The sequence below is a fragment of the Myotis davidii genome, unplaced genomic scaffold (genome assembly GCF_000327345.1).
Source record: "Myotis davidii unplaced genomic scaffold, ASM32734v1 scaffold438, whole genome shotgun sequence".
In the NCBI taxonomy this organism is placed as follows: Eukaryota; Metazoa; Chordata; class Mammalia; order Chiroptera; family Vespertilionidae; genus Myotis; species Myotis davidii.
The window spans coordinates 6,173,215-6,188,624 of NW_006290031.1; the positions used below are offsets into that span (position 1 = coordinate 6,173,215).

At 38.3% G+C, this 15,410-nt stretch overlaps 1 protein-coding gene across 1 annotated transcript in view; it reads right to left on the bottom strand.

Annotated features, from left to right (window-relative positions):
- KIAA1109 (KIAA1109 ortholog) overlaps positions 1 to 15,410 on the bottom strand; it is a 161,351-nt gene that overhangs the window by 33,538 nt on the left and 112,403 nt on the right. The window contains 8 exon segments of the mRNA XM_006762836.2: positions 3,012 to 3,102; positions 3,752 to 3,861; positions 5,795 to 5,918; positions 7,145 to 7,275; positions 8,409 to 8,635; positions 9,778 to 9,837; positions 13,107 to 13,305; positions 14,649 to 14,860. Of these exon segments, the coding sequence (XP_006762899.1) occupies positions 3,012 to 3,102; positions 3,752 to 3,861; positions 5,795 to 5,918; positions 7,145 to 7,275; positions 8,409 to 8,635; positions 9,778 to 9,837; positions 13,107 to 13,305; positions 14,649 to 14,860 (1,154 nt within the window).

Genomic DNA, 15,410 nt, shown 5'->3' on the forward strand with positions numbered 1-15,410 from the left:
GATAGAGCGTCGGCCTGCGGACTGAAGGGTCCCAGGTTCGATTCCGGTCAAGGGCATGTACCTGGGTTGCGGGCACATCCCCGGTGGGGGATGTGCAGGAGGCGACTGATCGATGGTTCTCTCTCATCGATGTTTCTGACTCTCTATCTCTCTCCCTTCCTCTCTGTAAAAAATCAATAAAATATATTTATTTTTTAAAAAAAATATTGCTATTATATAATAGGGTGACTAGATACCCTGTCACTAATTGAAGACTGCACCCTGTGGCTATTGCATTTAAGTAGGTCAAAGAAACAGCAAAACCTCCTATGACCTACTTCAATTCCCAATTTGGAGAGTTGCTTGACTATCCTTTGAGAATTGATAAGCCTCTATCAAGTGTAATGTGCAAGATTTGAGCAATTTTTTTTTATATATTTTATTGGTTTTTTATAGAGAGGAAGGGAGAGAGATAGAGAGTTAGAAACATCGATGAGAGAGAAACATCGATCAGCGGCCTCCTGCACACCCCCTACTGGGGATGTGCCCGCAACCCAGGCACACGCCCTTGACCAGAATCGAACCTGGGACCCTTGAGTCCGCAGGCTGACGCTCTATCCACTGAGCCAAACCGGTCAGGGCAAGATTTGAGCAATTTATTGCTGCTACTATATTGGATACCTAGTGAAATTCAAAGTACCTATTTTACAATTCTAAACATTTGCAGAATTCAGCTTTTGTTCACTCTTTACTATATACATGTTATTGATTAAATATATAAATTCAGATTTTATCATTAAATACTTTAAAATTTTTTAAGCTATAGTAAAAATTTATATAAATATCCCTTTGTTTTATATTTATTTTCTATTCAACCATGCCTAATGACCTATTTTGTAATTTGTAATTGTATATACTATTTTTTATAAACAGCATACACTGCTATTTAAAAATAGGACTTGAATCAATTCAAATATTAATTTATTTAAGACTCAATCATTTCCCCATATATATACATATGTTAAATCATTAGACTGTACACCTACAGCTAATATGTCATATGTCAATTATATCCATTTTAAAATGTTGGGCAGGAAAAAATATCAACTTAATTAGTAGATTCCATTAAGTTCACTGTAAATGATTTATTTCCAAGATCATCTTTAGAAAAAGGACATGTTTACCAAGCTCACTGTATTACAATCCAGTAGTTCTAAAACAAAATTCAGTTTAACTAAATTCAGTGGAACTATGGGATATATATTGAAACCTAATATAAAAGGTCAGGAAAGGGAAACAAAATATATGTAGGCTAAGTGTCAGTTTTTTAAAATAACTTGATGGAAATTTCTAAACAAAGGTTCATATAACTGGTATGTAGGCACATTTTTTAAATTCAGTTTTACTTTTATGACATTTTAGGTAAAATATCTGGCTCATAAAGGGGAGCTATGGGGGAAAAAAGAGGAACAACTGTGATAATCTGAACAATAAAGATTTAATTTTGAAAAAATGTTAATTTGACTTATAAATTATTACTACATCATACATTTTCCATACTGTTTTGAGCATAAGAATAATTTTCTAGATTGTTTGTATACATTTTTTATAGCAATGACTCAAAAGAAGTAACATTGATTGATTAATTTGTTTTTCTGAGATAAATTTGATTTTAGTTAAAAATAGTTAACTATCTTTTTTAAAGAAAATATTCATTTTGTAGTTTAATGTAAAGGAGATTCACTTGGGGATTAGTAAATAACGGTAATAAAATTGCATTTTTTGGTTTACAATTTGGTTGAGTTGATTCGGTAAGTTGATTTAACCTTTTAATTTTGAAGATTAAATAATTAATGTTAAACTATAAAGTATAAAACTAAAATATATTTATGCAAGAGCTTATTAACTTAATCTTAAACCTTTATGTAAAATATTTCTGATGTCTGAGTTTAGTATGGAATGAGAGGAAGGAATTTTGAAAGCAGATTTTCAGGTGGTTAATTCATTTAAAGCAGAATTTATGTTGTTCTTAAGAAGTACCTGAAAATACCCTTCCCCGGGAGGGCTGGACTGCGGTGTGCTTCCCCATACTGTTTTTTTCAACTTAAAATAATAAGAAATGTATAAAAACTCACGCAAAATAAAAAACAATGGTTTAAAAGTAAACAATTATACAAAAAACAAAACCAACATTTTTAATATGCTATGAAATTAGAATATTACTTTGAAGCTGACTTTTTCATTTCTGGTTTCTGATATTATCTCTCTACTAGAGGCCGGGTGCACAAAATTTGTGCAAGGTGGGGGTAGTTCCCCCTCAGCCCAGCCTGTACCCTCTCCAATCCAGGACCCCTCAGGGGATGTCCAACTGCCGATTTCTGTCCTCAGGATCAGGCCTAACCGGCAGTTGGACATCCCTCTCACAATCTGGGACCACTGGCTCCTAATTGCTCACCTGCCTGCCTGCCTGCCTGCCTGATCTCCCCCAACTGCCCCTCCCCCCCCGCCGGCCTAGTCACCCCCAACTGCACCCCTGTAGGCCTGGTCGCCCCACACAGCCAGCTGTTGGGTTGTTTGGTCGCCCCTCACTAACCCCCCCGCTGGCCTGGCCACCCCATGCAGCCTGCTGCTCAGTCGTTTGGTCATCCCTCACTAACCCCCCTGCCAGCCTAGTCACCCCACACAGCCTGTTCAGTTGTCCATTCGGTTCCGATGGTTGCTTAGGCTTTTATTATTTTAGATATACACTTAAATATATAAATAATAAAATACATAAAGTATAAGCATTCCACATTTACATTTGTGAATAAGACCTAGTTTGAAAGAAAAACTATTCAACATTTCTACCTAAGAGCAAGCAGCTGGGATCTTTATTCTACATGCAAAACACTGCACCCGGGCAGTGCCCTGCTGTTTGGTAGTGTACAGATGCTTCAACAGTCATAGGTAGGAATCAGCACTTTAAAATTGTCTGGCTACTATAGTTTTGTAATTATCAGCACTGTGTATCTAATCAGGAATTCCTCTCTTACTGTGTCTTGGATATTGAACGTTACTCTGGGCCCAGGAGATGCTGCATCCACACGGATTTCTGGAAGCTCCTCAGTCTCTCCTACTCGAGAACTGCAAGTGAAATAGAAAGTTATAAAACATTAACATTCTGTGTGTTTTTTAAAAAAACTGGATTTATAAAAGTCTTATTAATAACATTATGTTCTATTTCTAAATATTTACCTTACTCAAGGATTCAACTTTTGGTATTGCATTTCTTAACCTTTAGCATCCCATAAAAAAGTCTATGTTTTGTTGTAAAAATTTTCTAAAACTAAACCATACAGAAAAGAATTTAAAATTTTTACTTTATAGTGCTCATTTACTAGTAAAACAGTATTTTTCTTCAATATGTAAAATTTTCCATTCTTTCACATGCTAAATGTGTGTGAACTCAAACATTTCCTAAAATGACAAACTTAGAGCAGCAGCTACTAATGGGCACATTTTCACTTCTTTTGATAGTCTGTACGTTTATATGTATACTTGTCTAAAAAGCAATGTACTTCATTCCTGGAAAGCACACCATGGTTGTGGCACAAATGTGATAAGGAAATTCCTTAAATAAACTTCTTAGTTTGACAGTATCCAGTATTAATTACATCCAGTTTTGCTATCATAATTTTGTAATTCCCACAATTAGAACACAGCAGATAAATAATGGACCTTGGCAAAGGAGTCAGAAGTTACCACTTGGTTTGTTGGCCGGAATAGACATTACCTTGCCCTTTCCATTCGCTTAAGAGGTGGTCTTCCAGAAGCCGAAATGGTCTTTGATCGGTTGTAACTTGGTTTGTAACCCAACCCCCACTTATCCTTCAGGGAAGCAGCCTAATGAAATGAGAGAGAAAAAAGGGTGACTGTAAACTACTATAAACCAGTAAGCTGTATCCCCAAGTCAATGGCAAGTGACTTTAAATGTCACTTAACAATGTAGATGAATCAAAGCAGAGCATGAGGCAGCTACTTTGGTCCAGCTACTCATGTCCCCTAGGAGAGCTAGGAAATATTAGCTCCAGCTGGCCTGAGAGAAAAAAGAAAACGATTGGGAGAGGGGGTAAGGGGTACAGAAACAGAGTGAGAAGAAAGGAAACAATTAAAAAGGAAAGAAAAAAGGAAATGAGGATTACAAGGAAAGAGGAAAAGAACACCATTCATCTCAAGTACCACCCAAGGGCTCCTGCGACACGATTCTGCGACACGACACTATGGCAAAGGAAAGGAAGTGGTGATTTGGCACTCTCCTGGCCTCCAAATCCCTCTTCTCCCAATGAGTGACAGGGGCTAGAAATGAAAAGGATTCCTATACAGCAATGGGTAATGCAAGAGGACTTGCTGGGAAGTGAGGGGGAAATGCTAAGGGAGACAGGTGTTCACATGTTTCATTCATTTCCCTAATCCTCTCTACCTAGTTTTATTTTCAATTACCAAGTATAAGCTACCTTATAAATACTATGCAAGCATATTTTAATTATACAGTGGGGCCTTGACTTACAAGTTTAATTCATTCCGTGACGGAGCTCGTAACTCAAATTACTCGTATGTCAAAACGCTGTGGCGTTCGCTGCACCTCCTAGCGGTGGGGTATCTGAAGCTGGCTCGTAACCTGAATTTTAGCTCGCAACTCAAAGCAAAAAATTGGCCGAGAGACAGCTCGTATCTCGAAAAACTCGTTAGTCGGGGCACTCGTAAGTCAAGGCCCCACTGTATTGTATGATTATTAGGTACATAGCAGCAAAATTTTTAAATACAGAATTATGCATTATAGATTTTCACTACCCATTTATTAGTAACAGAAGCCAGTGATGAATAAAACTCAAACTGGGTTTTATCTTTAATTTAAGTCAATAATTTAGAACAGTATTCAAACTAGATTGCCTGGGACCCAGGCGTTGAACAAGGAAAGAAAGTTCAAGCCAATAAATGATGGATCTTTGTGCCTTTCCCCCTTCCTCTGATTCAGCAACTGTGATTTGATCTCTTTGTATGTAGTGGGTGCCATCCAAAACCTTATTCTGGTAAAGAAAAAAAAAGGGTTCTGCTATTCATTAAAAAAAAAATGGTTAAGAACCCATTTATCTTTTTTTAAAAAGTAAATTTTCCATTAACCAGACCACCTTGACCCAAAGCAACTTACCTCCATTTGAATAAGTTTTAGAATTATTTCCTATTATATGTGTACAGCATATCTATATATTTGTTTCAGTTATTCAGCAATTGAACTAAATCCCAGAAAATGTAAGTAGTGGATTCAAAGATAAATAACTTGTTCTTTAAGCAACTCAAACTCTAATAAAGGCAACTATACAAGCAAATGATAAAGTCAGCAGTGGGGAATGAGATGGGGTAGAATGGACATCTCAAAGACTTCACATTTGAAGTGGAGACTAAAGAGAAAGTTGACTTCATGAAAGGCAGACAGAATATGGTGACTAAGGGTACAGACTGCAGAGTCCCACTATTGGGTTTGATTCTTGCTCCATGGGAATTGCTGGTGTATAACCTTGGTCAATTACTTGACCTCTCTCTATTTCAGTTTCCTCATCTTAAAATGGGGAAAATGCTACAAGCTCCTCATAGGGTGGCTGTAAGGACTTAATGGGTTGTTAAAAATAAAGTGCTATAAACAGTGCCTGCTACAGAGTAGTTGGAAGGTGTACAAACCAGCAATGGAGGAAGAAAGAGAACAATAAAAGTCTCATCAGAAAGTCTCCTAAACTAAAAATGTCTACTTTAATAAAATTCTTGGTAAATTCTGACTCACTCGCATACTGGACCTCCGTAACTTTTTACGAACATCTCTTCGAATGTCATTCACAGCAACAGATTCTAATTGTTGGTAACGTTGAATTTCTTGGTTTATGGTTCCTTCACTTGCACCTAATTTTCTGGATGCAAAAGAAATATGGCAATGAATATAAAGAAGTTACAAAGTAAGATGATTTTCACTTACTCCTTTTTCATTCTTTCACTTTTCAGAATATCAAAGATTATGTATGAACAAGTCAAAATCCCCCATGAAGTTAACACTCATACCAAGCAAACTATAACAAAGTTCATCCAATGTGTTAGGAAATGGTCTTACTCATTTCTGTATTGAGAGTCTCTTTGACCATCTTACGAAAGCTGTGGATCCACTCTGCAGAAGAATGCCTGTATGTAAAATTCTACCTATAATTTAAGCCTTAAGTAAGATTTTAGGAGAGGAAGAATGTATTTGCTTCAAGCCATTTTCTCTCCGAGAACAAAACTCAAACTATAATGTGAGTCAACAGGAAAATGTGAATCACTGTATCATAACTAACTGGCATACAAGTTCTTAGGTAATACCTTTCACTGTACAAAAATACATAACGTTTGTATAAAGTCCTTCAATGCAAAAACAACAACAACACAGCTACAGGTGTACGAAGATTAGAAAAGATGAGGCATGAATATCACCTCTGGGAAAACAAAAATTTCAATGTTTTCCAAGAAGAAAAGTCTTATAGAGAAAGTATTAGTACCATCCAGCAGGCCACAGATACAGAAAATAAATTACTACCATGACTTACCCCACACCCACCTCAGACCTAGAGAAACACTAATGCAGGCAGGCAAAACAAGCATGCACTTTTGAGTTCAGACCACACAAGTTCAAATTCGAATGCTTATCTCCCCCTGGCCTGCTTTCTCAACTAGAAAGTTTAGATAATGCCATCTAACCTCAAGAAATGCAGTGGAGATTAAACTGAGATTAACATGTCAAATGCTCAATTTGTTTCCCCTTTCAAAAATCTGAATTTCTGAAATACTAATGCATATATTTATATAGGCATGTGAAGATACGTGTAAGTGTACATGCACATGTAGAGATGCATATATGTGATATGAAGTCAGCCATAAACTGCTCAGAAATGTGGAGCCGAGAAGAGCACCAGACAAGGATTTCAGGCCTAACTTGATCACTAATGGATGCAGGATGTCAGGCAAACTGCCACACTTCCCTGGCCTTGCTCATCTCATTTATAAACTAAAAGAGTTGTACTGGTCCACACAATCTCTCTCCACATTTAAAACCTGATGATTCTATCATCAGGGAGGACTGCATTAAGTGGAAAAGCATGGTACATACTTAAGATCGTCTATGACTTTGGCTTGTTCATTCAGCTCTCTGATATCCACTATTCGCTTCATCATTTTTCTGCCTCTCAGATCTCCCGGCTGGCTACAAGATGCTCCTTGTCTTCGATATTCTACAGCTTCCTGAAAAAATCAAAGCACAAATGTTAGTACCACCCTGTGGTCACACAGCAAATCTACACTAGCACAAAAATGACACAAATCAAAGAAGCATGCAAGAATCAAAGGCATCTATATTAAGTATGATGATTGGAATTCTCCAGTGATTGATATCCCTTCATTTTCACAGAAATCTATTTAGTTACCACCTACATTTCCCCATGAGTGAGCTCTGCACACTTTCAAATGGGCCTGGCCTGACTGTGGGGAGCCCCCCTGCTCTGGCTCACACAAATACTCTGCAGGAACAGAATAGCGCTGGTGTGGGGGCGTCAGGCCTAGCAGGTGGTTTACAAGTCGCTGCCCAAAGGTGAGCTTGTGGCCATCTCCACTTACTGAACTTCCATCTGAGCTCTAAACAATAAACAGTAACATCAATTTTTAAAAAAAATGTCTTTCCAAGAACAAAAGTATTTCATGATACAATGGTTAAAAGATAGTTGAAAAATATTTTAATCAATACCAGAATGAAAGCAGAGACTTTCTTTTTAACTATCAAATAATTTGATACTATAAAATGTACAGTATAGATAGAAATACATATTTATAGTTATATATATTTTGTGTGCATGTATATACTTTGCTTTTGAGCTTCATTTTTTAACATCTTTAGTTAGCTATAATTTACATGCATAAAATACATCCATTTCAATTGTACAATTCAATGGTGTTTAGCATATTTATAAAGTTATGCTCATCACCACAATCTATCAGAATATTTTCGCTACCCCCATACGGAACCTTGTAACCATCAGCAGTCTCTTTCCAGTCCCCTCAGGAGCCCCCTGAGGCTCCCAGCTTGAAGAAACCACTAATTTACATTCTGTCACTACGGATCCGCTGCACTTTTAATGTTAGTATATCACCTGTTGGTTAAGGCACAAGTTGGTTGATAGACATTATTATGGAACAAGGAATCAATTAAAAGACATTATTATGACATTAAGAACAATGTTATGAAATGTAGACACAGGAACCACCAGTCCCTTCCTTCCTGCACAATTAGCAATTACAATATAATAAGTAACACTGAGTTAGTAATAGCCCATCTCAAGGTAAGAGCCAGTTGGGAAACGTCCCGCAGTGAGTGTACGTACAGTGTGGACAGTGGGAGACATAGTGTCCACTTCGTCCTCGTCAGAAAGGTCACCGATGTTCATGGAGTTCAGATCAGCCATGTCATCTATGACCTCCTCCCCAGTCAGTGTGGTCAGAGTGTTGCCCAGAGCATTCAGCCTTTTGCCAATGTTTGGGTCCATATGCACATCGATGCCACACATTTTCCACAGCACATTCAGTGTCCAGGTCCCAGCACTACTGCTCTCTGTGGGAATACAGAAGTGACATTTCTGGGCAGTCTTGAGTGTAGCTATTTAAATATTTCAGGAATAAAGTGGATGATGGCCTATGTAACACCAATGTCTGTCAGAACACGGCCCATGGCACTGAGTCCCCAACGTCCAGTGTGCATGTCTCCTTGGTGCAGCACCCGCTCCTGGGGACTGTGGATTCCCCCTCTCCACTTCACACGCTAGAGTGAGAACTGGCATGGCCCTCCCTCAGTAGCCAGAATTAATTAGATGATTAGACTGGGTGAGGGTCAGTGTTGGAAAAATAAGAACCCTCCCCCAGATTAGTGAGATAGGTCCTTCCCTGGTGATGAGGGCCCCGGCTCCTGAGCTGCTGGCAGCCTCGCTTCCCCCCACGTCAGAAGTGTCCTTAGTGAGAAAACGAAGTGCCCATGGAGAAGACGAGAGTTGGAGTCGTGCTGACATGGATCTTGTTCCCAGTGTCCCTCAACTGATCTGGCTCCCTCTCCACAAGACAGCCAGTTCCAAGTTAAATATGGTCTGCAAATATCCTGCTAATCGGTCCCCCTTTGGGTTAAGGTAGCTTGAGTGGCTTGTTGACACAAACAACAGCCCTAACAAAGACCTTAGTGTGACCTTTCTCTCCACACGTATGTTCACCTCAGTCTTCCCCTTTCCTTCTCTAACATTACTCTGGAGATGTCCTGACCTATCAGTCCTCTGTCAGTAGGGCCCATCGCCTTGCTGCTCTCTAGGACAATTACTCAGGATAAGCACTGAGGCTAGGCTTGGGGAGGACAAGAGAAACAGTAAGGAAGGAAAGAAATCTACTGACCTCAACAGCTCCCACCCTCTCTACAGTTAAGAGCACTTCAACAGATATCTCCCTTTAGCTTACCCTAATTTATACCAAGCAAAATAATAAAAATTTATACATGCTATCATCTTAGTTAAGACAGCTAATTCCTTTTGTAATTACCTCCTATCTGGTTTTCCAGGGTTTTCGGCTCCCTCTTTCTCCAAAGTGTTCCCTTGACCAGAATAAGTTTAGTTAAAAGATACTCTCACTATTAATATAAAGGCTGAAAGTACATACAGATAAAGGCAGGATTCTCCCTGACACATGTAGTAAAAGTAATTCCAAATATGAACCTACCAGCAGCTGCCTGTCCTGTAGTCCGGGAACACACTTCATACGTGCCATCAGGAACCACACCTGCACAAAGAGCACCCCAAAATGGTTTGCAACGAAATTAAGTTTGCGATAAAATTTCATATTGCAATTTTTTACCCAAAGAGCATCACCTACATATGAACAGAATCACCGGCTTCTCTAGGTTTCCGTTTCTAATCTGTAGAATGAAAAGGCTGCCTCAAATGACGTGCAGTATCTACTTCATATCTCAAAGTATTTTATTCTATAATTTTAAGAATTCAGCTGCAGTTATGTGTGATTTCCTTATCTGAGTGACAACACCTGGCAGACTCGGATGCTCTAGTTTCTGGGTGCTATGACAATCTGTGCCATCAGGGGTGAGTGGCACTTTAAGAATGCAAATGGTTTAAAAATTGACAACTAAGGTCACTTTAGGTCACAGACATGATTTATCAGTCTTGTCTTTTCCTTATGATGTCAAATTCATAAGGTAATAGACCTACCCCAGAACATATCTGACTTGAACTCTGAAACATTTACTACCACTTAGCGTTAATTGATAATGTCAGCTTCAAAAATGAGGCTAACTAAATCAATAATTTTAACAGTAAGGGACATACCATCCTTAAAACAACTTTTAAACAAAGTAAAGTCTAAAGACAGAATCAAAATCATTTTACAGTAAGCCTTAATGGAAACCAAATTTCAATCTAAACCTAACAATATATACATCCATTTTAAATGAAATGTCCTTTGAGATTCACTCTGTATCTTAAACTGGTATTCAAATGTTACCCAAACCTGAGTTGTAGGAAAACTTATTTTGGGAGAAAGGGTCTATTTGTTAAGTGACAATTTTTTATTATGTAGTTTTCATTTTTAAGATAGTGCCAAGGACTTTAAAATCTAAATTACACTTTTCAACCATATGGTACCTGTGCCTCACCCATAATTATAAAACATGAAATAATTAGATCTTGTTTCGGGGTAAAAGATCACCCAATGCACCTTTATAGGCAAGGTCATAATTCAGAGCAAAAGAAACCTAGATTACCCTTTCAAATCTAAGAATGCCAGAATGAAAAGGAAACCCTTTAAAATGTGACTAACATAAGAGGCCAAGTGAAAGCAAAAACTAGTAAGTAAAAAAAAAGGGGGGGGGGGGGTCAGCAGCTTAATGGTTAGAGCATCAGTCCTCAGACCCAAGGATTGTGGGTTCGATTCCTGGTCAAAGGCACACACCTTGGTTGCAGGTTTGTTCCCATCCCAGGTCAGGGCACATGTAGGAGGCAACCAATCAATGTGTCTCTCTCACATCAATGTTTCTCTCTCTTTTTCTCTCCCCCTCCCTCCTTACCTCCCTTCCACTCTCTCTAAAAATCAATGGGGAAAAATACCCTCAGGTGAGGATTTTAAAAAGGGGGAGGAGTAAAAAAAACTTTAGAAATTTCCACTTCCAAGAAATGGAGAGAATCTTTAAAATTAAGTTTTAAAAAAATATTATTTAAATTTATAGAATACAGAGCCATGATGAATTAATATGGAATATGAAGATGGTTAGGAGCAGATCTGAATCCTGAAAGTGAAGAGCAGGAAACCAACTAGGCTCTTACCCAGGGTTCCTGTGGTCTTCGTGGCAGAGACAAAGTGCCAGGTTGGACCAATCACTATTCTCAACCCAAAATGACAATTTCAACTCTCATGAGCGAATGCTACCCAGGTGTTAACAGAGAGCTTGGAGTCTTTCAAACTTCATGATTTATGTAATTTTCTAAGTTCATGTTAATGAAAAGAGTCTAACCTTTACTATCTACTTACATGGTCCTTTGAACTCTTCCTACATTCTAAAAATTAGATTGGCCATTCTAATTTTACTACATTCTCCCCTCCGCCGCCCCCCCCCCCCCCAAAAAACCCCCCCCCCCGAAATAAACAACAAAAAACATTATCACCTAGAGAGGAAATTAATTGGATCATTTTTTTTCCAGGGCAGAATTTTATTTTTTTTTAAATTTATTTTATTGATTTTCTATAGATGAACCAAGAGGTCACTGGTTTAATCGACAGTCAGGGTACCTGCCAGGGTTTCGGGCTCCATCCCCACCGCAAGGTGTGCAGGAGCAGCCGGCTGATGTTTCTCTCTCTCTCTCTCTCTCTCTCTCTCTCTCTCTCTCTGTCTCTCTCTCTCTCTCTCTCTCTCTCTCTCTGAAATCAATAAAAAAATATTTTTTAAAAAAAGATATCCTAAGGCAGCAGTTCTCAATCTGTGGGTTGTGAACATCGGAAAACACATATAGCACATCAGATATTTACATTACGATTCATAACAGAAGCAAAATTACAGTTATGAAGTAGCAAAGAAAATAATTTTATGGTTGGGGGTCACCACAACATAAGGAACTGTATTAAAGGGTTGCGGCATTAGGAAGGTTGAGAACCACTTAATAGCATATTCCTACTGTTCTTATTTCTCTTCCCTATACTCAACTCTTTTTTAAAAAAATATTACGTTAGTTTATGTAAGTATACTTACTATTAGTAAAAACTACAAAGTCATAAACTAAAAAAAAAAAGAACTGGAAAGAAGATTTTCTTCCACTGCAGAGGGGGAAAACTGCATACCACCTTCTGAGAAATAATCAAGCATTAATTTTGATTTACAAGATTGGCTGAGGAGTTTTAGTTCACAACTTTTCATTCTTCAAATATAATTTACCTTCTTTATTCAGATTAATGATGCTTTAAGATGGTTATAATATTTAAAATATTAAAATGGATAAAATAAACACCTAACCTTCAAAATAGCATATACACATAGCTTTAGTTATTCCCAACCTTGAATGTTATGCAATCGAAGGAATCACACCATTTATGCTCTGTATCCCACAAATCTGGATGTGTGGACTTATTCATGTCAGCATTAATCAAGACAGTTTTCTTGCTCCTAGTTATCTGCAACTGTTCTGTTACATGATGAACTGGATTTTATACTTTCTTTCAAGATCTCCACAGAAGAAAGGTGCTTTATCTGGTCATTTATGAGTCAATTATAGAAAAAATCAGGGAGTGAGCAAACCTTCGAATGCTAAACCATCAACAAGAACGGCTACCTGGTTTATTCACCAACACTGCTGAAAGTTGTAGTTTTTCACAAAAATGTTCCAATCTTTTAAAAATAGAAATAGCCCTCATTTTACAAAGTCCAATAATATTCCTATATCTGAACATCCTTTACTTTCATAAGTGAAGACATACCAGTAGGTTGTTTTTGTTTTCTCTTTTAATTTTTAGAAACTCTCAAGTTCATACAGAAAATAAAAGATACTCACAGGCATTCATCACTAGATCCCCACGGATTTCTGGCTTCCAGTCATCCCACGATGTTTCAAAGCCATCAGCAAAACGGATGCAGAAGTTTTTGAAATGCCCCTTACTAACCAGAGACTCAGAAGAGCAAGCAGTGATGAGAGTGCTTTCAATGGTCAGCACCAAGGCAGAGCCAGTGTCCAGGTCTCCGCTGTGATTGGACTGCAAAATATGTTAAAGAGGAAACAAGACAAAAGGTGACAACTTTTAAATTGGAAATTCTCATAGGATTCCTGGAAACAAAAATCCGTAAAGGGGGAAACCCAGAAAGCTTCATTGGAAAGTAGCTTAGAAAGATGCCTACGTTAAAAATCAGATTACTCAAGTGATGTGCATTTCCATGTGCTTTTTGTTTTACTAAATTTGCAAAAGGCTAATTATCTGCTATTCTAGTTCAAGCTTCTGTTTTCGTGTGGGAAAAGTTTGTTCTTTGCATTCTGACCATCACCCTTGGTGTGTGGGGCCCTCCTGAGTCCATACATCATGTGATTAAAGGTTACCATTCAACTCCTGAGACACAAACATAGCACATGGTGTCAATCCTCAACCTGGAGTTTTTGTTTTGTTTTGTTTTTAATATATTTTTATTGATTTCAGAGAGGAAGGGAGGGAGAGAGAGATGGAAACATCAATGATAAGAGAGAATCATTGATTGGCTGCCTCCTGCACGCCCCCTACTGGGGATCAAGCCCAAAACCCAGCATGTGCCCTTGACCAGAATCGAACATGGGAACCTTCAATCCACAGGCCGACGCTCTATCCACTGAGCCAAACCAGCTAGGGCAACCTAGAGTTTACTAAAAAATAAATTCATTCAACAACTGCTTACAGATTATTTAAGATAAACTATAACAGTAAAATAAAGGCCTCTGTATTTGTTTAATTGCAACTTCTTGGTCTGACAGGGTTTCATAACCTTTTTTCTCACATGCACATGTGCATGCAAATGTGTGTTAGTCCCAAAAGAATTAGTCCCAAAAGTTATGAAGACAAAATTCTTGTTGCTTATTGGTCAAGGTCAAAATTAAGAGTTATCAGATGGGCCCTAACCGGTTTGGCTCAGTGGATAGAGCGTCAACCTGCGGACTGAAAGGTCCCAGGTTCGATTCCGGTCAAGGGCATGTACCTTGGTTGCCGGCACATCCCCAGTAGGGCTTGTGCAGGAGGCAGCTAATCGATGTTTCTCTCTCATCGATGTGTCTGACTCTCTATCCTCTCCCTTCCTCTCTGTAAAAAAACAATAAAATATATTTATAAAAGTTATCAGATGGGAATCGATCTCATCACTATGCTGAGGCACATCAGAGTGCACAAATCTCATGAGATGCGCCTTTAATACTGCAGATGAATGAACAATGGTTGAAGGAGTTCGATCTTACTTGCTGTTTATTAAACTCAAGTTATAAACTGCTCTCCTAAGGAATCTATTCTGATACTCTATATACCTAGAATAGGTAGTAGAGTTGCCTGGTTCTTAGTGTTGGATGAGAACTTGAGTTCCATACCTGTACAGCACTTGTGATAGGCAGGCAAATCCCCAGATCATTCACAGTGAGTTGCAGAAAGAGGGTCCCGAAGGCCTGGGCAGAGGTTTGCTGGATTCCGGGGAGCATATCTACTACTTCCTTTGTAGCCATGTGAATGTCCTTATGTAAAGCCATTCGTTGTTCATTCCAGTTGTCATAGGCAGCCTTATAGTTCAGCCAAAACAGCACAGCTTTCGGTGATTTAGGCAGGGAAGAAAGAAAATTTCTTTAAAAAAACTGTAAAGCTATATGGCAAGTAAACCCCAATAGCTGCAAAATCCCACTAATTAGTAAAAATTATTCCCAGAAAATAGTAGCATTAGGATTGAAAAGGATCTAAGATGATATAGTCAACTTGACAAATGAAACCAAGAAGCAAAAAGGAGACAATTGAAAAATGGCAGAAGGAAGAAGATAATCCAGGTCCATTCATTCATTCATTCATTCATTCAACAAACTGTTTGTGAAATGCCTGTTATGAGCCAGGCACTGGGATGGAAGTAAAAATGAAAGCAGTCATGGTCCCTGACCCTGCAGAGCTTACTGCTACTAATGTTTAAAAATTCCTAGAGGAGAGACGTAGAATACTAGGAGTATACATTGAAAAGATGAATTTTAGGGAAGAGTTCAAAGACATTTGAGTGTGTAGCAAGAATGAATTCTAAGGAAAATCTTTATTGAATGTAGTGCATAGAGGGAGCCTAAAGAGGAGATGAAGAAGGAAGGGCCAGAGGAAAAGAA